Below are 24743 nucleotides of genomic sequence, written 5' to 3' on the forward strand. Positions count from 1 at the left end.
TATGCGTGTGCCTATCTCACTATAACCACTATGTACTTTCTATTTAAAATATCAAATTTTTATGAATTTTATGAATTATACTCTCATCTGCTGGAGGACAACTAAATTACAATCCAATATCATATCATTTTCCCTTCTCAGTATCAAGGAGATTCTGCCAACTTCTGTTAATAAAATTTTAAAAACAATCTTTCACCAAAGTCTGCTTTCAAATTTCTCATTGAATAAAACCTTGTGTCTAGATCTATGCATCTCTGGAACATATAGATGTAGCTCTAAAGTTCACTTTAAAAGCATCCATCAGTAATATTTCATACATTTTTAAAAATATTAGTCTTAATAAAATGATCTTTACTGAAGTGATACTCAGGGTACCTAGGTAACTACAAGTTACTCAGATAATGTAACTTAAATGTCAATATGCAATGTCTATCAATCATGATCTAATTTAAATAAAATATATTAAATTACAGCTTCAATAGTACAGAGACCAATCAATTACTCTTTGACAGACATTAAATTTATATGCAAGGTGTCTACATATTAAGTCATTTAACATCTCAGGCTCAACAAAATCTCATGTTCCAGCATTAAACTTCAGAGACATTTAATATATAATTAGCATATAAAAAAGTAAGTATCCATATATAGAGGCCATATGGCCTCTATATATGAATGGATAACACTTTTTCCTTAAGCAGATATATAATTTCAAAATAAAGACAGCCCCTACAAAAAGATTATATATAACAAAACAGATTTTTTGGTTATTTTATTCATTTAAATATTTGCAATCTTTGAAGTTGGTTCAGAAAAGGATTACATTCTACTGCCCTCTACAATTGCCCCTTTCCCTCCATACACCTTTCCCAGAAAAGTCAAGTGCTGAGTCTCCAAAATGCTTGAGAAGTCTTCCATCTACGTACTATTGGTTTTGATCTTAAACTCTATGTAAGTTCTACTTTATAGTTTTTAAATTTTTTTAGAAACAAAATGCAAATTCAAAACTTCTACTGGTTCTTTTGGAGAAGGAAATGGCAACCCATTCCAGTATTCTTGCCTGGAGAATCCCATGGACAGAGGAGCCTGGCAGGCTACAGTCCACGGGGTCGCAAGAGTCAGACACAACTTAGCGACTAAACCACCACCACTGGTTCTTTGTTCAAGTACAGATGGAAACTCAGGTTCACCCCTGGAAGTGTAAGATAGATCTCTTGTTGCAGAAGCAGGGCAAGGAAATCATGAGTACAGGAGAAAAGACATGGGGTTCACCTGTGGGGTAAAGCAATTTGACGAGATGCTGCAGCAAGTAGCATGGCTATTAAAAAGGAAAACAAGAGAACTAAACAGAATAGCAAACACATCCAAAGCAGCATAAAGTGTTGCTCTAAACTATGATTAGGAAAGTGAAAGCACTCCCTTGTGATCTCCATAAATTCTTGGGAAAGGCACACACTTAAAAGGAAACAGAACTCAAAGACTATAAGGTATCACTTAAGTTTCAATTGAAAGACATCATAAGCAGATTACCTCTGTTTCCAAAACTCTTTTCAACTCCAAAACCACCCACTGTGGACGTATTCTCTCTTTTATTAGACTCACCAGGATCTGAAAAAGTTCAGATAAAATTAAAACTTTTTAAAGTATAAAATCAAGTGTGTCATCAATAACTAGGAATTAAATGAATCTGTGTGGTAAGGGAACTTACAAGGATGAGGAGAGAGTATTACAGGAACTTATAAAATTAAAATATACCTGCAACTTCTTTTTTAAAAATTCTTACATTATACCAAACTAAAAATGTAAATATACTATTGCTGAAATACAGCTCTCAACTAGTTGCTGTTTTACTAGAGAACTTTAACCAGGAAATTCAACTCTACAATTGAACTCTATTCAACTCTGATTTTCTATATATTGAAACCTCACCTTGATAGATCCAGCTATTTAGATAGATCACATACCTCTATGTGAAAGTCACTGCTAATGAAAATTCTATACTCTTGTCCTTTAATTATTATTTATTCATTTTTAAAAAATATATTTATTATTTATTTGGCTGCACCAGGTCTTAGTTGCATCATGAGAACTCTTAGTTGCAGCATATGGGATCTAGTTCCCTGACCAAGGATCAAACCAGGGCCCCTGGTATTGGCAGCATAGAGTCTTAAGTCACTGGACCACAAGGGAAGTCCCGATTCATTTTTCCAGTACTTAAATCACTCTCAATCTACTTTTTAAAATTAGAATTAAGAAAGAGCTATATAATAACAAAAAAATGCTAAGAATACCATTTCCTTTTATCTCCCACTCCTCCATAGTATTTCCCTATATCAACCTTCTTAGTTTTATATCCTGCCGGGAGCCGGCATATTGCATATTGAGTGCATATTGCATATTGAGTGCAGCACTTTCCACAGCATCATCTTTCAGGATCTGGAATAGCTCAACTGGAATTCTATCACTGCTGGGAGCCAGTGTGAGGAACTCTGCCCATGACAAAGGTCATGAGGAAGGAGGCTCGGCATACGCAAAGGCGGGATCGAGCCTCAGGGGTCCCCCTGGAAATTTTCGAGCATTTACACCCAAAACCAGAGTCTGCCTACTTTCTGCTTTGTGCTTTCACCTACACCTCTGACTTTACGGGGGGCTGTCCCCCACTACCTCTCTGAAAAAAGAGTTAGCTTACAGCTCCAGTTAATAATTCCTGGGTGTGACAGTGTTTAACCTACAAACTCCTTTGGAAGTCCTCTAGCCTGCCTGAATAGGTTTTTTCCGGCAACATGTGATTGTTCAGAGCCTCCCAACTGTGAGAGGCAGGAGATGTTCTAAACTGTCTAAACACAGATTCCTTTGAGTAGTTAAAAGATTGATTAGAAATTGTATTGGTGAAGGGTTTTTCACTTGTTGGGCCAATGTTTGCTGTTAAGTTTCCATATCCCTTACCTGCTGTGTCCCTGGCAGTGTACTGATTAATATAATTGGTGTAAATAGTAGCTTTAATGTTTGTAACCTGGGACCCTTGAGTTAATTCTTTTTCTTGTTATAGCCCACCACACCTTTGCTCTGTAGGAATGCAACTTTATCTAATGCTTTTGGAGGGTGGCACCTGACCAATCACCTTTAGAGAAAAATAAGTTTTCTGAAGAAAGGGTCTTAAAATGTTAACAGGCCTCCGGGCCAGAAGATGATGCAAATCACCTAAGCTTTTGCATATGATAAGTTTGCAGGAAGAAAGCCTGGCTTGCTGCATGACTCTACCCCTTCCCCCATTATCCTCTATGCATAACTTATAAAAACTACTTTGGAAAATAAAGTGCGGGCCTTGTTCACCGAAACTTGGTCTCACCATGTCGTTCTTTCTCTTACCTTCTGGCTGAATTATTCAGCCTCTTTTCTCCACTGAATTTCCTCACTGAGCTATCCTTATTCCATTACTCTTTATATCCTTAATTAAAGTTTAATTAAGCAGTTGTTTCCTGATCCTCGCCAACGCCGTCCCCGCTTCAAATTCCCTGGATCCACCGGGGCTGGACCCCGGCAATATCCCACTATATAACTCTGAGATATTGGGGGCAGGAGGAGAAGGGGATGACAGAGGATGAGATGGCTGGATGGCATCACTGACTCGATGGACGTGAGTCTCAGTGAACTCCGGGAGCTGGTGATGGACAGGGAGGCCTGGTGTGCTGTGATTCATGGGGTCGCAAAGAGTCGGACACGACTGAGCGACTGAACTGAACCGAACTGACTGATACAACTCTGAACACCCAACATTTTAACTCGTAAAACAACTTCCCATACTCCACACTGTGAACTTCTAATATATTCTATTTCCTACATGCTATTCCTTCAGCATGACATTCCTTGCTTTCCTATTTTTCCTAGCAAAATTCTTTTCACTCTTCAAAAGCCTGATTCAAAACCCACCTCTTCTGTGAAGTCCTCCTTCAGTCCTCCAACTGTAATCAATTCATCAATCACATTCCCACAGCATACTATGTGTATCTCTTTTTAAGCAATATTTCTTTCCATGTGCTTCTCTACCACTAAATTAAGAATTTTGAGGGCAGAGTTTCTATGCTAAGCAGCACAGTTATTTAAAACATAAACTTAAGCACCCAAAACATTATAAATAGCCACTTTAAATTATCACTGGGATAATTATCATTATCTTGTTATTTTCACAAATTATCTTCCCTACATCTGTAATATCCTAATACAGAGGAGCTAAGAGATCTGTGAAACTCCTAATGCCACATGTAAAACTGTGTATATGCAACTATCAGTATTTTTATCAGATTCTAAAAAAGCATGTGATTCAGAAAGCTAAGGCTTTTTAGGCCATACTTCACAGAAGATAAAAAGCTAGTCAATATATATGTTAGGTAATTAAAAGTCAATTTTAGAACCACGTTACTAGATACATCCAAGTTGTGAAAAAAAATACCATAGAGATTGAAACGAACTAGAATGTTAAACTGAATCATTTGGGATAGGTGTGGTTCTTCTATAAATTTCCAGGATTATATGTAGTATTAAAGATAACTTTTTTCTTTTCTTAAATATTATCGGAGTACAGTTAATTTACAATTTTGTGTTAGTTTCAGGTATACAAAGTGATTCAGTTTACATATACATATATTCATCCTTTTTCAGATTTTTCAAAAATAACTTTTTAAAGTATCAATGTTCACAGAGAGTTTTGATCAGAAATTTAATGTATTTAAATCTACACTATAACAATTCATAGTAAAATCTCAGTGATGGTTTTCTCATTTAAAAAGGCTCTATTCAACAATGTTTAGAAGTCTGTATCAAAAAATATCATTCTAAATTAGGATTTTAAAATATATCCAAATATTAAGTAGTTCCCTGAGTGTCATATTAAGGTATTTGTTACTTCTTAGTAGTAGCAAACAAAATACACACTTGACTCTCTAAGTACAACTACATGGTCCAAAACATTAATGCTTCTTACTTACTATGCAGGCTTAAAAACAAAAAAATATATATGTATCTTCAACAAATTTCATTAGTAGAATATGTCAAAGCATAAAATTCACACTTACGTTAACTCTATCTTAAAACATTAAGTTTTCCAAGTAGCAAATGAAATACCATAGACCAACTTTCAGTTGCCAATGAATAAAAATATATAGAAATACCAAAGTTTTTCAAAAACTAACATTTAATAAATTCAAGAATAAGTATCATGTATATTTAAAACTATTAACCTTAGCTTACGGCATCCCATAAAAGAAATTTATTTAAAAATTCATATGACCATTTGAGGTTCTAATAATATTTTGTTGCACTATACTAAAATACAGTGAGAATATTTTCAGCATTTTAACAACAAATCTAAAAATGGAATGGAGGAAAGTATTTTGCTGGGTCATTTTCTGTCAAATCTAGTGCTGGTTGTTCTAAAGGTGACAATAAAAACTTTGAATTTTGAAAAAACAACCTCTTAATACTAGCGAGCTAACAGAACTGTTTCACATACTGCATTTTCATGAGAAACATAAAACTTAAGAAAGAGGTCCTTCACATTCTAGTCTCTGGAGTTTCTCTCATTCCTCCCATGCCAAATGGGAACAAAAACCATCAACACATTAAGCAGAAGCTCTAGGAAGCTGCTCTAGGAAGCAACTCTCTTTAATCAATCTACCCATCTAATCAATTCAACTATTTTCTACTATCTTAAAAAGTAAAACAGTGAAAAGAATACTGGTATTGAAAAAAAAATTCATCATCCCAACAAAGTCTACTATACACTAAGTTATATCAGATTTACCTTGCACTAAACTGCCTCTTGAGAAACCTATATGCAGGTCAGGAAGCAACAGTTAGAACTGGACATGGAAGAACAGACTGGTTCCAAATAGGAAAAGGAGTACATCAAGGCTGTATATCGTCACCCTGGTTGTTTAACTTATATGCAGAGTACATCATGAGAAACGCTGGACTGGAAGAAACACAAGCTGGAATCAAGATTGCCGGGAGAAATATCAATAACCTCAGATATGCAGATGACACCACCCTTATGGCAGAAAGTGAAGAGGAACTCAAAAGCCTCTTGATGAAAGTGAAGCCTCTTGATGAAAGTGGAAGAGGAGAGTGAAAAGTTGGCATAAAGCTCAACATTCAGAAAACTAAGATCATGGCATCTGGTCCCATCACTTCATGGGAAATAGATGGGGAAACAGTGGAAACAGTGGCAGACTTTATTTCTGGGGGTTCCAAAATCACTGCAGATGGTGACTGCAGCTGTGAAATTAAAAGACACTTACTCCTTGGAAGGAAAGTTATGACCAACCTAGATAGCATATTCAAAAGCAGAGACATTACTTTGCCAACAAAGGTCCATATAGTCAAGGCTATGGTTTTTCCAGTGGTCATGTATGGATGTGAGAGTTGGACTGTGAAGAAAGCTGAGAGCCAAAGAATTAATGCTTTTGAACTGTGGTGTTGGAGAAGACTCTTGAGAGTCCCTGGGACTGCAAGGAGATCCAACCAGTCCATTGTGAAGGAGATCAGCCCTGGGTGTTCTTTGGAAGGAATGATGTTGAAGCTGAAACTCCAGTACTTTGGCCACCTCATGCGAAGAGCTGACTCATTGGCAAAGACCCTGATGCTGGGAGGGATTGCGGGCAAGAGGAGAAGGTGACGACAGAGGATGAAATGGCTGGATGGCATCACCGACTCGATGGACATGAGTTTGGGTAAACTCCAGGAGTTGGTGATGGACAGGAAGGCCTGGCGTGCTGCGATTCATGGGGTCGCAAAGAGTCAGGACACGACTGAGTGACTGAACTGAACTGAAACAACCATAAAAGCCTCTATTCATTCCACTATTCAGCTATTATAATAGATGATTAAAGAAAGATACTTACCTCTGTTTCCCAAACTCCTCCCAGAGGCAAATCCACTTCTCATGAAATGATCTCTTCGAGATGATCCATCACCCATTTCTAAAGTAAGTAACATGTGAAGCAAGTCAAAATAACAAAAAAGTATCCTGGTGGTAAGTAAGCTTTAAACCATCTAAATGTGCCGTGCACATGGCATAGGAGGAATTTTACATAGCAATAAGAAAGATGAGTAGACTAGTAGAAAAATGGGCTATAAGAATAGGTAGTCCTCCAAAAGAAAAAAAGTGCTGACTCTCAGTCATAATTAAAGACACTGAAAATCAAAAGAAGAATGTACTTTTCCCAACCATGACTGACTTGAACAGTTTGCTAATACAAATCTAGCAGAAGACCTAAATGGGCTTTCCTCATAGCTATGTTGGTAAAGAGTCTGCCTGCAATGAAGGAGACCTAGGTTAGATCTCTGGGCTGGGAAGATCCTCTGAAGAAATAAATGGCAACCTATTTCAGTATTCTTGCCTGGAGAATACCATGGACAGGTTACAGCGCATGGGGTTACAAGAGTTGGACATGACTTGGACATGACTTAGTGACTAAACCACCACCAGAAGACCAGACATTTCTCCAAAGACAACATACAGATGGCCAACAAACACATGAAAAGATGCTCAGCATCACTAATTATTAGAGAAATGCTAATCAAAACTACAATGAGGTATCATCTCACACAAGTCAGGATGGCCAACATCAAAAAGTCTACAAACAACAAATACTGGAGAATGTGGGGAGAAAAGAGATCCTCTTACACTGTTGGTGGGAAGGTAAATTGATACAGGCACTATGGAGAACAATATGGAGGTTCCTAAAAACTACTAAAAACATAAGGACCATATGACCCAGCAATCCCAACACTGGGCATACACCCAGAGAAAAACATAATTCATAAGGACACATGCACCCCAATGTTCACTGCAGCACTATTTACAAAAGCCAGGACAGGGAAGCAAGCAAAAGTTCCATCAACAGAGGAAATGAATAAAGAAGATGTGGTACACACAGACAATAGAATATTACTCGGCCATAAAAAGGAATGAAATTGGGTCACTTGTAGAGACATGGATGTACCTAGAGACTGTCATAGAGAATGAATAGTCATAAAAACAAATATCATATATTAATGCACAAATGTGGAATCTAGAAAAAAGGTACAGATGAACCTATTTGCAAAGCAGAAATAGAGACACAAACATAGAAAACAAATATATGGATACCAAGAGGCAGGGGTGGGGGGAAGGATGAACTGAAGACTGGGATTCATGTATATATACTATTGATGCTATGTGTAAAATAGGTAACTAATGAAAATCCTACTATATAGCATAGGGAACTCATTGCTCTATGGAAAGGAAATCCAAACAAGTGGAAATATATATATATATAACTGGTTCACTTCACTGTACAGTAGAAACTAACATAACATTGTAAAGCAACTATATTCCAATAAATATTTTTTTTAATACCAAAACTAGTCAAGGACATAGGGAAACAAGCAGAATCATATACAACACTGAAACTATAAACTAGATCAATCTTGATCCTAATTTTAAAAGAAAATACTTTTTGAAAATATACTAGTATAATTTTTCCTGTGGATATACTCACACGGTAACACAGATACACATAAAAATGTTTTGATAAGCACTGTCTATAACAGCCAAGAAAAACAGTCAAAGGAGAACAGATAAATTACAATCATCCACAGAACACTGTAAAAATCCACAGAACTAAAAACATCAAACAAGTGACATTCTTCAATAGAATGTTCATAAAAACCAACCACATGGAAGGCCAAAATGTAAATTCAACAATTTCAAAAACCAGTATCACATACACAAAATTCTGTAATTGCAATGCAATCAAATTAAAAGTTACTAGAAGACAAATACTGTATATTTTTGCTTATATGTGGAATCTAAAAAATAAAACATGTCCAAAAACAGAAAAGATGAACAGATATAGAAAACGAAGTAGTGGTTTGCCACATGGGAGAAGGGTGAGGAAGGTATGAAATAGGTGAAGGGGAGGTAAGAGGTACAAACTACTAGTTATAAGGAACTACAGGGATGTAATATACAGCACAAGGAATACAGTCAATATTTTATACTAACTCTGTATGGTGTATAGTCTATAAAAATAGCAAATCACTATATATACTGAAAATTAATATGATAGTGTAACTCAATTATACAATTTTAAAATTCTCTTACATTTGGAAATATATTTTTAAAACACTTCTATACAAAACAGTTCAAAGAAGAAAAATTACAATGGAACTTTAGAAATACTTAGAATTGTATGATAAAATGATATATATCAGAAATTAAATTTTTATACAATAAGAACTGAAAATTAATTAGGTAAACATCCATCTCAACTAGTAAGAACGTTAGAAAAACAACAAAATAAATCACACAAGAATAAAGGAGAAAAAAAGGAGGTAAGAGCAGACCTCCCTGGTGGCTCAGTGGTAAAGAATCCACTAATGCAGGAGACACAGGTTCAATCCCTGGTTCAGGAAGATCCCACATGAGGGGGGACAACTAAGCCTGTGTGCCACAACTACTGAGCCAGCTCTAGAGCCCATGAGTTGCAACTACTGAAGCCCATGCATCAACAGCCTGTGGTCCACAACAAGAGAAACCACTGGAATGAGAAGCCCATGCACTGCATCAAGAGTAGCCCCCACTTACCACAAGTGGAGAAGGCCTGTGCAGAGCAATGAAGACCCAGTACAGCCATAAATAAATAAAAATAAATATATCTTTAAAAAAATGTTAAAAACAACAAATAATGCAAGAGGAAACAGAAATATAATAGTGGCTCAATAAAGCCAAAACCTAGTTCTTTTAAGAAACCAATGAGACACTCCAGGACAAAGGACGGAAAGTACGGAGATGGAAAAAGGTATTTCATGCAAATGAAAATGACAATAAAGTGGGGGATGCAACACTCATATAAACAAAACAGATATCCAAACAAAAGCCATAAAAAGGCTAAAGAAAGACACTACATAATGATAAAAGAATCAATACATGAAGAGGATATTACATTCAATGACACATATGCACTCAATATAGGAGCATCTAAATTTATATAAATATATACATATTTATAAATATAAATTTTTATATTTAAAATTATATTTAAATATTTAAAATACTTATAAATGTAAAAACATATAAGTATATAAAAATATTATACTCTTTGCAGACAAACATGGAGAACTCTATACAGTCAGCAAAAACAAGACCAGGAGCTGACTGTGGCTCAGATCATAAACTTGTTACTGCCAAATTCAGACTGAAACTGAAGAAAGCAGGGAAAACCACTAGAGCCTTCAGGTATGACCTAAATCAAATCCCTTATGCTTATAGAGTGGAAGTGAGAAATACATTCAAGGGATTAGATCTAACGGAGTGCCTGAAGAACTATGGATGGAGGTTCCTGACATAGTACAAAAGGCAGTCATCAAGACCATCTCCAAGAAAAAGAAATGGAAAAAGGCAAAATGGTTGTCTTAGGAGGCCTTACAAATAGCTGAGAAGAGAAGTGAAAGAAAAAGGAGAAAAGGAAAGATAAACCCATTTGAATGCAGAGTTCCAAAGAATAGCACAGAGAGAGAAGAAAGCCTTCCTCAGTGATCAGTGCAAAGAGATAGAGGAAAACAATAGAATGGGCAAGACTAGAGATCTCTTCAAGAAAATGAGTGATACTAAAGGGAACAGTTCATGCAAAGATGGGCTCGATAAAGGACAGAAATAGTATGGATCTAAAAGAAGCAGAGATATTAAGAAGAGGTGGCAAATACACAGAACTATACAAAAAAGATCTTCACGACCCAGATAATCACGATGGTGTAATCACTCACCTAGAGCCAGACATCCTGGAACGTGAAGTCAAGTGGGCCTTAGGAAGCATCACTATGAACAAAGCTAGTAGAGGTGATGGAATTCCAATTGAGCTATTTAAAATCCTAAAAGATGATGCTGTGAAAAGTGTTGCACTCAACATGCCAGCAAATTTTGAAGACTCAGCAGTGGCCACAGGACTGGAAAAGGTCAATTTTCATTCCAATCCACAAGAAAGGCAATACCAAAGAATGTTCAAACTACTGCACAACTGCACTCATCTCACATGCTAGCAAAGTAATGCTCAAAATTCTCCAAGCCAGGCTTCAACAGTACATGAACCATGAACTTACAGATGTTCAAGCTGGATTTAGAAAAGGCAGAGGAACCCAAGATCAAATTGCCAATATTCAAATTGCCAATAACTCAAGATCATTGAAAAAGCATGTGAGTTCAAGAAAAATATCTACTTCTGCTTTATTGACTAGGCCAAAGCCTTTGACTGTGTAGATCTCAACAAACTATGGAAAATTCTTAATGAGATGGGAATACCAGACCACCTGACCTGTCTCCTGAGAAATCTATTTCCAGGTCAAGAAGCAACAATTAGAACTGGACATGGAACAAAAGACTGGTTCCAAATAGGAAAAAGAGTACATCAAGGCTGTATATTGTCACCCTGCTTATTTAACTTATATGCAGAGTACATCATGCGAAATGCCAGGCTGGATGAAGCACAAGCTGGAATCAAGATTGCCAGGAGAAATATCAATAACCTAAGACATGCAGATGACACCACGCTTATGGCAGGAAGCAAAGAAGAACTAAAGAGCCTCTTGATGAGAATCAAAGAGGACAGTGGAAAAAGTGGCTTCAAATTCAATATTCAGAAAACGAAGACCATGGCATCCAGTCCCATCACTTCATGGCAAATAGACGGGGAAATAATGGAAACACTGACAGCCTTTATTTTGGGGGGCTCCAAAATCATGGCAGATGGTGACTGCAGCCATGAAATTAAAAAATGCTTGTTTCTTGGAAGAAAAGCCAATGACCAACCTAGACAGCATATTAAAAAGCAGAGACATTAATTTGCCAACAAAAGTCCATCTAGTCAAAGCTATGGTTTTTCCAGCAGTCATGTATGGATGTAAGAGCTGGGCTATAAAGAAAGCTGAGTGCCGAAGAATTGATGTTTTTGAACTGGGGTTTTGGAGAAGACTCTTCAGAGTCCCTTGGACTACAAGGAGATCCAACCAGTCAATCCTAATGGAAAGCATTCCTGAATATTCATTGGAAGGATGCTGAAGCTGAAACTCCAATACTTTGGCCACTTGATGCGAAGAACTGACATTTGAAAAGATCCTGATGCTGAGCAAGATTGAAGACAGGAGGAGAAGGGTATGACAGAGGATGAGATGGTTGGATGGGATCACTGATCGATGGACATGACTTTGAGTAAGCTCTGGGAGTTGGTGATGGACAGGGAAGCCTGGCATGCTGCAATCCATGGGGTCACAAAGAGTCGGACACAACTCAGCAGCAACTGAACTGAACTGAAATATAGAAAACAAATACTAACAGACCTAAAGGGAGAAATGGATCGGAATACAATAATAGAGACTTTAACACCTCACTGACATCAATAGACAAATCTTCCAGACAGAAAATCAATAAGGCAACAGAGATCCTAAATGACGTATTAGAACAGTTAGACTTAATTGGTATTTTCAGGACATTCATGCTCAGACTCTTTGTGAGTCTGACACCACAGTTCAAAAGCATCAATCCTTGGCGCTAAGCTTTCTTTATGGTCCAACTCTCACATCCATACATGACTACTGGAAAAACCATGGCTCTGACTAGACAGACCTTTGCTGGCAAAGTAATGTCTCTGCTTTTTAATATGCTGTCTAGGTTGGTCATAACTTTCCTTCCAAGGAGCAAGCGTCTCTTTTAATTCATGGCTTCAGCCACCATCTGCAGTGATTTTGGAGCCCCCCAAAATAAAGGCTCTCACTGTTTCCACTGTTTTCCCATCTATTTGCCATGAAGTGATGGGACTGGATGCCATGATCTTCGTTTTCTGAATATTGAGTCTTAAGCCAACTTTTTCACTCTCCTCTTTCACTTTCAAGAGGCTCTTTAGTTCTTTGCTTTCTGCCATAAGGTTGTGTCATCTGCATATCTGAGGTTATTGATATTTCTCCTGGCAATCTTGATTCCAGCTTGTGCTTCATCCAGCTTGGCATTTCACATGATGTACTCTGCATATAAGTTAAATAAGCAGGGTGTAAGTTAAATAAGCAGGGTGTAAGTTAAATAAGCAGGGTGACAATATACAGCCTTGACGTACTCCTTTCCTGATTTGAAATCAGTCACATTACATCCCCAAAATACACATACTACACATTCTTTTCAATTACACATCCTTTTCAATTAAAACATTCTCTAGGTTAGACCCATAGTAGGCCACCTCATGTGAAGAGCTGACTCATTGGAAAAGACTCTGATGCTGGGAGGGATTGGGGGCAGGAGGAGAAGGGGACGACAGAGGATGAGATGGCTGGATGGCATCACTGACTCGATGGACGTGAGTTTGAGTGAACTCCAGGAGTTGGTGATGGACAGGGAGGCCTGGGGTGCTGCAATTCACGGGTTGCAAAGAGTCAGGACACAACTGAGCGACTGAACTGAACTGAAGGATACAAAATAAGCCTCAACAAATTTTAAAGGACAGAAATAATTTTAAACATCTCTTCTGACCACAATGGCATGAAGTCAGAAATCAACCACTGAGAAACAAGAAAAAAAGTGATTATTCAGAGACTAAACAACATGCTACTTAAGAAAAAAAAAATGGATCAACGAGATCAAAGAGGAAATTTTAAAAATACCCTGAGACAAATGACAATGAAAACATAACTATATACAAAATCTATGGGATACAGGAAAAGCAGTCCTTTGAGGGAAATTTACAGTGATACAGGCCTTCCTCACAAAACAAGAAAAACTCTCAAACAAGTAACCTAACCTATTACCTAAAGAATTAGAAACAGAAGAACAAACAAAAGCTAAAGTCAGAAGGAAGAGAGATTTAATAAAAATCAAAGAGGAAATAAATTAAAATAGATATTAAGAAATAGGGAAAAAAAAATCAATAAAACTGAGACCTGGTTTTTTGAAATGACAAACAAAGTGCACAATCTCTGGCCAGGCTCACCAAGAACAAGAGAGAGAGAGGACAGAAATAAAACAAGAAATGAAAGGGGATAAATACCAACCAATACTGCAGAAATACAAAAAACCATAAGAGAATACTATGGACAATTATATGCCAATAAATTAAACAATCTAGAAGAAATGGACAAGTTTTTAGAAACATACAGCCTACCAAAACTGAAGCAAGAAGAAACAGATAATCTGAACAGACTGATCACTAGAAGTGAAATAGAAACTGTAATTTAAAAACTCCCTGCAACAGAAAGAAGCACATTTGAGCCAATTCTAATGAGGTGGATGAACCTAGAGTCTATCATACAGTGTGAAGTAAGTTTGACAGAGAAAAACAAATATTTTATACTAATGCATATACATGGAATCTAGAAAGATGATACTGATGAAATTATTTGGGGCAGCAATGGAGACACAGACATAGAGAACAGATTTATGGACATGGATATGGGGAGGAAGGAGAGGGTGGGATGTATGGAGACAGTAACATGGAAACTTACATTACCATTACGTAAAATAGACAGTCAATAGGAATTTGCTGTATAACTCAGGGAACTCAAACTGGGGCTCTGTAACTACCTAGAGGAATGGGATTGGGAGGGAGGTTCAAATAGGAGTGGATATATGTATACCTATAGCTGATGCATGTTGATGTTGGGCAGAAACCAACACAATTCTATAAAGCAATTATCCTTCAATTAAAAACTAAATTTAAAATTTTTTAAAGTATAGGGACCAAAATATTACTAAAAAAAAAAAGAAAGTTCCCTACAAATGTTCAGAACTGGATGGCTTAAATGGAAAATTCTACCAAACATACAAAGAAAAACTTGAACCAATCCTTCTCAAACTTTTCCGTAAGACTGAGAAGGAACACTCCCAAAGTGATTCTATGACATCACCATCACCCTGATACCAGGCAAAGACATTACCAAAAAAGAAAATTACAGGCCAGTACCTCTGGTGAATATAGATGCAAAAATTCTCAAGGAAGTATTAGCAAATCAAACCCAACACATAAAAAGTCATACACCATGATTAAGCTGGTTTCATCACAGGGTCAAAAGAATGGTTCAACACATACACCATATTGACAAAAGACAAAAACCACATATCATCTCAACAGATGCAGAAAAAGCATTTGCTACAATTCAACACCCATTCATGATAAAAATTCTTACCAAAGTGGATATGGAGGGAACATATCCAAGCATAATAAAAACTATTTGTGACAAACCCACAGCCAACATAGTACTCAAAAGCAAAAAGTTGAAAGCCTTCCTACTAAAATCTGAAACAAGTATGCCCACTCTCACCATTTCCATTCAACATAGTATTGGAAGTCCTAGCCACAGCAATGAGATAAGAAAAATAAAAGATGTCCAAACTGGAAAGGAAGAGGTAATACTGTCATTATATGCAGATGGCATGATAATATATATAGAAAACCCTAAAAACTCCACACAAAAACTACTAGAACTGATAAAATCAGCAAGGTAGCAGGATACAAGATTACCATACAGAAATCTGTTGCATTTTTTAACACGTACAATGAAATACCAGAAAGGGAAAAGTAATGAAAATTCTTTTTAAAATCACATTAAAAACTCCTAAAAGAGAAGAAAGGCAAAACATTCTCTGAAATAAATCTTACCCAATGTTCTCCTAGGTTACTCTCCCAAGGCAACAGAAATAAAAACAAAAACTAGCAAATGGGACCTAATCAAAACTTACAGGCTTTTGCACGCCAAAGGAAACCATAAAAAAAAAAAAATTAAAAGACACACTACAGACTGAGAGAAGGACCAAGAAGGGATTAATTTCAAAAATGTACAAACAGCTCAATAACAAAAGAAACAAACAGCCCAATTACAAAATGGGCTGAATACCTAAACAAACATTTCTGCAAAGAAGACATACAGATAGCCAACAGGCACATGAAAAGATGCTCAACACTGCTAACTATCAGAGAAATGCAAATCAAAACTACAATGAGGCATAACCTCATATCAGTCAGAATGGCTATCACTAAAAGGTCCTGAAAATAAACCACTATGTTGGCTGTGGGTTTGTCATAAAATTATAAATCCTGAAGAGAGTGTGGAGAAAAAGGAACCCTCCTACACTGTTGGTGGGAATGTAAACTGGTGCAGCCACTATGGAAAACCTCCATACGTTACAGAGGTTCTTTAAAAAACTAAGTTACTATATGATCTGGCAATCTCACTCCTGGGCATATACCTGGAGAAAACTCTAATTTGAAAAGATACATACACCCCTATGTACCCCAATGTTAACAGAAGCACTATTTACAATAACCAAGATATGGAAGAAATCTAAATGCCCATCAACAGAGGAAAGGACAAAGAATATGTACACACACACACAATGGAATATTGCTCAGTCATTAAAAAAAGACAAATAATGCCATTTGAAGCAACATAGGCAGACCCAGAGAATAACATACTAAGTGAAGCAAGTCAAAAAAATGAAGACAAATATATCACTTACATCTGAAATCTAAAAAAGACAAACAGCAAAGTTCTGATTCACCAAAACTGACTCAAGAAAACAAAAACAAAAACTGTCCTACAGAAAGTGAACCAGTACTCAAAATCTCTGTATCAAACCTATTTAAATGTAGTTTCACAGGTGAGTTCTAGCAAACTCTCAAAGAACAAATCATTCCAACATTATACAATTCTCCCAGAAAATAGAAAGAGGAATTATTCCCCAATTCATTCCACAAGGCCATAGTAATTATGATATGACAAGACAGAAGAAAATTAAACCTCTTTTACTCATGAGTAGATATAAAATGGAGAAGGAAATGGCAACCCACTCCAGTGTTCTTGCCTGGAGAATCCCATGGACAGAGAAGCCTGGTAGGCTGCAGTCCATGGGGTCGCACAGAGTCGGACACGACTGAAGCAACTTGGCAGCAGCAGGCAGATATAAAATCTCAAAAATACATATTAGCAAATCAATCCCAACAGTAAACTGAACAGGTACAACAGTATGACCAAGTTGAGTTTACTCCAGTATGCAAGGGTGTTTATCATCAGAACATCTAAAAAGGTAATTAATTAACATTAACAGATTAAAAAGTATATCTCCACAGATCAAAGTACATAATACAATTCAACACCATTCATAACCTAAACCATATATTTAGCAAACAAGGGAAAATAAGAGATGTTCATGGTAGCTTTGCTCATAACAACAAAAAAGGAAGCAACTCAAATGTACATTAAAAAAAGAATTCAAATATGTGGTACAGTCACACAACAGAGTTTTACATATATTGTGTTCTATACTGTATTACAGAGTATTAAATATATGGTATATCCACACAACAGAGTATAATTATAAATGAACTACAATAATTGGCAATACAGATGAACCTGGTGGTCTGGTATTTTGTGTGGCAAAAACCACAATACTGTAAAGTAATTAGATTCCAATTAAAATAAATAATAATAATAAAAAGAATCTGCCTTCCAATGGAGGTGACAGGTTCGATCCTTGGTTGGGGAACTAAGATCCCACGTGACCCAGGGCAAAAAAGCTACTGAGCCTACACGTCTCAACTAGAGAGAAGCTCGCACGCTGCAACAGAGAAGACTCAAATAAGTAAAAAAAATTTTTTTTTTAAAGAAAGAAATCTAAAATATCAGAGTCAACAGACTTTAACAAAACAGAGTTTAACAAAAGTGGTTAAACCTGGAAGTCAAGATTTCAGATTATTTTCTTTCTTTTCACCACTATATTTAAGTTTTTTCTTTTTTTTTGTTTTTTTGCAATAAGAATATTTAGATAGTAACTTAGGATAGCATTCATTGCCCTGGTATGTATTTCTGTAATAAGAAAATCTATTTTCATGAAAAAGAAATCAATTAAAAAAGAGGGAGGGGGGATGATTTGGGAGAATGGCATTGAAACATGTATAATATCATATAAGAAACGAATTGCCAGTCCAGGTTCGATGCAGGATACAGGATGCTTGGGGCTGGTGCACTGGGATGACCCAGATGGATGGTATGGGGAGGGAGGTGGGAGGGGGGTTCAGGATTGGGAACATGTGTACACCCGTGGCGGATTCATGTTGATGTATGGCAAAACCAATACAATATTGTAAAGTAATTAGCCTCTAATTAAAATAAATAAATTTAAATTTAAAAAATAAATAAAAGAAATATACTAAAAAAAAAATAGAGATACCAAAGTACTTATTATTCAGAAGGTAAATAAGCAAGCTGTATTTTTCATTATTGATTTTACTTCATTAGTCTGAACATTCAAGATCTAATGCTAAGAAAAGTCCACATTTTTAGCTGGTGGCCATTTCAATCTAGCTTATTGATGACTTCACTACAACGTTACACCTTAATGTACTATAGATTCAAACTTTCATTCCTTTATGAAAGTTATCTTTGACACCTCACAGAACAAGGTTTCTTTTGATTACACAATGATCTATGCATATAGATATGTTAAGTATAGAATACTTTCACCCAATTTTCTTCTTTGAATACTTCAAGTACCTACACATGGTTATTAGCCTTTTCCTGGGGTTTCAGCAGGCAGCAATTTCATAAACTTTTGAGAATCAGGATATTCTACATTAAACTGCTGCATTTAAAAGTTTACAAAAGATAAGTGTATCTTGACAACAACAAAAATATTTCATCTAAACTAGACTTCCTTCTATCAAGAGGATTACTCTGAACTTAAGGTGAACATGGGAATTAAATTTGCTTTAACCTGACGAAATCTCTCAACAACCCGCCACCTTTTACATTTTATAAACTACCTCTCCACAGGTTTTTTCACATTAGGACAGGCTTCAGTGAGCCAGTAGCTCCCTTAACTATAAAAATGTTTTACTTCATTCACAAATTTTTGATGAGAGAAATGAAACTACCTGGTATCACCAGGCCCTCTTTCTTACATTAGTTGTTGTTTTAGTCCCAAAGTCACGTCCGACTCTTTTGCAACTCCGTGGGCTGTATATCCCACCAGGCTCCTCTGTCCATGGGATTCCCCGAGCAAGAATACTGGAGTGGGTTGCCATTTCCTTCTCCAGAGGATTTTCCTGACTTGGAATCAAACACACATCTCCTGCATTGGCAGGTGGATTCTGTATCACTGAGCCACCAAGAAAGCCCCTTTCTTGCATGAGAGTAAGACTTAAAAGAAGTAGTTACTCAAGGTCACAGAGACTCAGAAAATTCATAGTAACTTAAATTCATAGAAAGTAAACAATGGTTGCCAAGAGCTGAGGAGAGGAGTGATTGTTGAGTTATTGTTTACTGGGTATGAAATTTCAGTTTGGGAAGGTGAAAAAGTTTCAGAGGTAGATGGTGGTCATGGCTGCACAGCAACATGAAGGTACATAATATCACTTGAACAGTACATTTAAAAATGGTTAATACAGTAAATTTCGTTGCTACATGTATTTCTTAATTGAAAAAATACTAGAAGTAGCATATCAGCCTGCTGTGAACTTCAACAAAATCAAAGACTACTGTCATGAGTTTAATTTTCTAGCCCAGGTCCTACCACTTCCAGCTATCTTCTCAACTTTATAAAAAAATGTAGGTGAACAAAATGGAGACAAGTGACGGGAAAAACAACAGCTCCCTTATCTTGATTTGTTTCTCTTATTTGCCAAGGACCTCCCTAAGTTAGTTTTCAGATCCCAAAGAGGCTCATATTATCTTTTAATTAAATATTTTACTTTTTAATTAATTTATTTAATTGGATCAGATCAGATCAGTCGCTCAGTCGTGTCCGACTCTTTGCAACCCCATGAACTGCAGCCAGCCAGGCCTCCCTGTCCATTACCAACTCCCGGAGTTCATTCAAACTCACGTCCACCGAGTCGATGATGCCATCCAACCATCTCATCCTCTGTCTCCTCCTGCCCCCAATCCCTCCTAGCATCAGAGTCTTTTCCAATGAGTCAACTCTTCGCATGAGGTGGCCAAAGTACTGGAGTTTCAGCTTTAGCATCATTCCTTCCAAAGAAATCCCAGGGCTGATCTCCTTCAGAATGGACTGGCTGGATCTCCTTGCAGTCCAAGGTACTCTCAAGAGTCTTCTCCAACACCACAGTTCAAAAGCATCAATTTAAGTACAATATTGTGGTGGGTTTTGCCATACACTGACATCAATCAGCCACGAGTGTACAAGTGTCCCCCTGTTCCAAACCCTCCTCCCACCTACCTCCCCATCCCATCCCTCTGGGTTGTCCCAGTGCACCAGCTTTGAGTGCCCTGTTTCATGCATTGAACTTGGACTGGTCATCTATTTCACATATGGTAATATACACGTTTCAATGCTATTCTCTAAAATCATCCTACCCTCGCCTTCTCCCACAGAGTCCAAAAGCCTGTACTTTATATCTGTCTCTTTTGCTGTCTTACATATAGGGTCACTGTTACCATCTTTCTAAATTCCACCATATATATGCATTAATATACTGTATTGGTGTTTTTCCTTCTGACTTACTTCACTCTGTATAGGCTCCAGTTTCATCCACCTCATTAGAACTGACTCAAGTATGTTATTTTTATAGCTGAGTAATATTCCATTGTGCATACATATCACAACTTTCTTATCCATTCATCTGCGGATGGACATCTAGGTTGCCTCCATGTCCTAGCTACTGTAAACAGTGTTGCAATGAACATTGGGGTACACGTGTCTCTTTCAATTCTGGTTTCCTCAGTGTGTATGCCCAGCAGTGGGACTGCTGGGTCATATGGCAGTTCTATTTCCAGTTTTTTAAGGAATCTCCATACTGTTCTCCATAGTTGCTGTACTAGTTTGCATTCCTACCAACAGTGTAAGAGGGTTCCCTTTTCTCCACACCTTCTCCAGCATTTACTGTTCGTAGACTTTTTGATAGCAGCCATTCTGACCAGCGTGAGATGGTACCTCATTGTGGTTTTGATTTGCATTTCTCTGATAAGTGATGCTGAGCATCTTTTCATGTCTTTGTTAGCCATTTGTTATGTCTTCTTTGGAGAAATGTCTGTTTAGTTCTTTGGCCCATTTTTTGATTGGGTCATTTATTTTTCTGGTATTGAGCTGCTTGTATATTTTTGAGATTGTCAGTTGCTTTGTTTGCTATTATTTTCTCCCATTCTGAAGGCTGTCTTTTCAACTTGCTTATAGTTTCCTTCATTGTACAAAAGCTTTTAAGTTTAATTAGGTCCCATTTGTTTATTTTTGCTTTTATTTCCATTACTCTGGGAGGTGGGTCACAGAGGGATCATGTTGTGATTTATGTCAGAGAGTGTTCTGCCTATGTTTTCCTCTAGGAGTTTTAGTTTCTGGTTTTATATTTAGATCTTTAATTTATTTTGAGTTTATTTTTGTTTATGGTGTTAGGTGTTCTAGTTTCATTCTTTTATAGGTGGTTGACCAGTTTTCCCAGCACCACCTGTTAAAGAGATTGTCTTTTCTCCGTTGTATATTTTTGTCTCCTTTGTCAAAGATAAGGTGTCTACAGGTGCACGGATTTATCTCTGGGCTTTCTATTTTGTTCCATTGATCTGTATTTCTGTTTTTGTGCCAGTACCATACTGTCTTGACGACTGTAGCTTTATAGTATAGTCTGAAGTCAGGCAGGTTGATTCCTCCAGTTCCATTCTTCTTTCTCAAGATTGCTTTGGCTATTTGAGGTTTTTTGTGTTTCCATACAAATTGTGAAATTAATTGTTCTAGTTTTGTGAAAAAAGCTATTGGTGGCTTGATAGGGATTGTATTGGATCTACAGATAGCTTTGGGTAGTACACTCATTTTCACTATGTTGATTCTTCCAATCCATGAACATGGTATATGTCTCCATCTATTTCTGTCATCTTTGATTTCTGTCATCAGTGTTTTACAGTTTTCTAAATATAGGTCTTTTGTTTCCTGAGGTAAATTTATTCCTAAGTATTTTATTCTTTTTGACATAATGGTGAATGGGGTTGTTTCCTTAATTTCTGTATCTATTTTCTCATTGTTAGTGTATAGAAATGCAAGGGATTTATGCATATTAATTTGATATGAGTTTGGTTTAAATAGTTGTTATCCTGACAAGTCACCATCACTGTAACCTGCTTCAACACCTGAGTCTACTCTCCTACTGCCTCATATCAGGAATCCTGACAATTCCCATAGCAGCCTGAAAGCCAAACATGGAACTTCCAGGCTGGGCAAAGGTTTTACAGCAAACCCACTAAATCAAAGGATACACTCTGTAATACTACACTCTTTCTTCTCTCCCTTCCTTTAATTCTAAGAGGCTCCCAACCCAAAATATTCAAGCCAGAATGTCTCACTGCTGCTGCTGCTAAGTCGCTTCAGTCGTGTCCGACTCTGCGACCCCATAGACGGCAGCCCAGCAGGCTCCCCCATCCCTGGGATTCTCCAGGCAAGAACACTGGAATGGGTTGCCATTTCCTTCTCCAATGCATGAAGTGAAAAGTGAAAGTGAAGTCGCTCAGTCATGTCTGACTCTTAGCGACCGCATAGACGGCAGCCTACCAGGCTCCTCTGCCCATGGGATTTTCCAGGCAAGAGTACTGCAGTGGGTTGCCATTGCCTTCTCCGGAATGTCTCACTAGAAAATTTTAAAGACATCCTTGACAAGGTATCTACTAGTCTGCTTCTCATCCAATGCATGAAGCCCTTAACCTAAAAACAGTTCTGCATTTTTGCCTTAACACATACCTGACGATGAAGCCGGAGTCCTGTTAAAAGTGTCTCCATTTGCTCCAGAAGAATACCTATCCTGTAAGAAAAAAGAAAAGATTAGTTTTCTACTTTGAATAATAAAAATGAGTAATCTATCTCATAAATACTAGAAAGTTTTAACAACTGGGTTTTGTCCAGAACAAAACAATTAAAGAATGTAAGATTTCCTGGGTCACTGCATGTTCCTTTATTAACTACTCTAAAACACCTTCACTTTAAAATTGTATGTATAGCATACTAATATATCACTTAAAACAATGGTCAGCAAACTATAGCCACAAGCCAAATCTGGTGGGCCACCAGTTTTTATAAATAAAGTTTTATTGGAAAAAAGCCATCCTCAATTCATCTAGGTATGTAACAGTCTGCTTCCTCTCAAACAAGTTCCTAATACTAAATGCAAAACTTTTGAACAGAGCTCTGAAATTCTTCAAAATCAAATTCAATAATTTAAGCACAAAAAGTGACCTAAAGTTTACAGATAACACTTCAATTAACTGACTGAATTAGAAAAATTACGATTTTTTTGTCAAATAAGTTTCTTTAAATAAACCTAAAGCTGGAGGGAGTGCACCAAGGTAGGTATTAACATCTTCAGGTAATACTTTTGCTCCAAAATTTCTTTCACAAAAGACACTGACTTTAAAAACTACCTTTATAAAGCTCAAAAGACATTCAACTATTTTTCTAACTTACTAAAAACATACAATAAAATCCTTGAAATGGCTTGGGATTTTGATAACTGCTACAGTAAAAAGTTCCAATTTATGATTACCATAGACGATAAGACAAACAAGAAAAGTAATCTAGCTTTCCCGATTTAAAGTGAAACACTGAAGACTTTCTCTTTTCTAGTATCCAAAATACTACTGGATGAATAGAGCCCCCAAAGGGGCTAGTTTTATAAGTGTTATAACATTCAGCTTCATATAACTGATAAAAAGTAATGAAACACCCTGGTACCAAACAACTGAAAAATTATTATTACCAAACAATCTTCAGAAGATGGAATTTAACATCCCACATACATTCTAAGGAAAATTTTGAAAAAAAAAATTTTTTTTCAATAGAATTCATCTTTCATCATAAAAACCCTTAACATTTTTCATTACCTTAAAAATAAGGTAATTTTTATAAGAAATAAATAAGAAATAAGCATTTATCTGCTCCACTGTAGGCAAAAAATTTTGCCTACATTTGCTGCCTCTATTTTCTCACATTCCATATTTCCTTCAAGCTACTCTTGCTAGCCTCCATCCTCACCTCTGCACTCAAAAAGCTTATAGTAAGCATATTATGTAATAAAATTACTACTTTTAAGCTTCATCCTGCCAGAGCTCTCAGCAGCATTTGAAACAACAGACTATCTACTTCCCTCTCTGGCTTAGGGAACACATACTTCCCAGATTTTCCTCTTGCCCCATAGCCATTCCCTCCACAGTCTCCTTTGCCAGCTCCCCAGCTAACGTACCTTTAAAGTCAAAGTGTCCCACAGTTCATGGCAGAGCTCTCTGTTTTATTCCATCCAACTTTACCCACTTTCACAGATTTAAATCCTATTAAAATAGATAAATCCCAAATTTGTACCTACAGCTCTGATCCCTCTCCTAAACAACTACTGACTAGTATCCTTACTTAAATCTTTTCTTGCTGCTGCTGCTGCTAAGTCGCTTGAGTCGTGTCTGACTCTGTGCGACCCCTTAGACGGTAGCCCAGCAGGCTCCCCCATCCCTGGGATTCTCCAGCCAAGAATACTGGAGTGGGTTGCCATTTCCTCCTCCAATGCATGAAAGTGGAAAGTGAAAGTGAAGTCGCTCAGTCGTGTCTGACTCTTAGCGACCCCATGGACTGCAGCCCACCAGGCTCCTCCATCCATGGGATTTTCCAGGCCAGAGTACTGGAGTGGGGTACCCTTTTCTTAGGCATCTGAAATTGAACACTGCAAATACAGAATTCTTGATTTTTTTCCCTG

General features: G+C 37.0%; 1 protein-coding gene across 4 annotated transcripts in view; it reads right to left on the bottom strand.

Moving 5' to 3' along the window:
• DDX4 (DEAD-box helicase 4) overlaps window positions 1–24743 on the bottom strand; it is a 66375-nt gene that overhangs the window by 35190 nt on the left and 6442 nt on the right. For 3 of the 4 annotated variants that reach the window (XM_070774665.1, XM_070774663.1, XM_070774664.1), the window contains exons 3-5: window positions 22748–22808; window positions 6900–6977; window positions 1531–1608 (exon numbers count right to left, since the gene is read on the bottom strand). In XM_070774665.1, the coding sequence (XP_070630766.1) occupies window positions 1531–1608; window positions 6900–6977; window positions 22748–22808 (217 nt within the window). The remainder of the gene's footprint in view (window positions 1–1530; window positions 1609–6899; window positions 6978–22747; window positions 22809–24743) is intronic. The other variant, XM_070774666.1, reaches the window with a different exon arrangement.

This window comes from Bos indicus, chromosome 20 (genome assembly GCF_029378745.1).
Source record: "Bos indicus isolate NIAB-ARS_2022 breed Sahiwal x Tharparkar chromosome 20, NIAB-ARS_B.indTharparkar_mat_pri_1.0, whole genome shotgun sequence".
Classification (NCBI taxonomy): Eukaryota; Metazoa; Chordata; class Mammalia; order Artiodactyla; family Bovidae; genus Bos; species Bos indicus.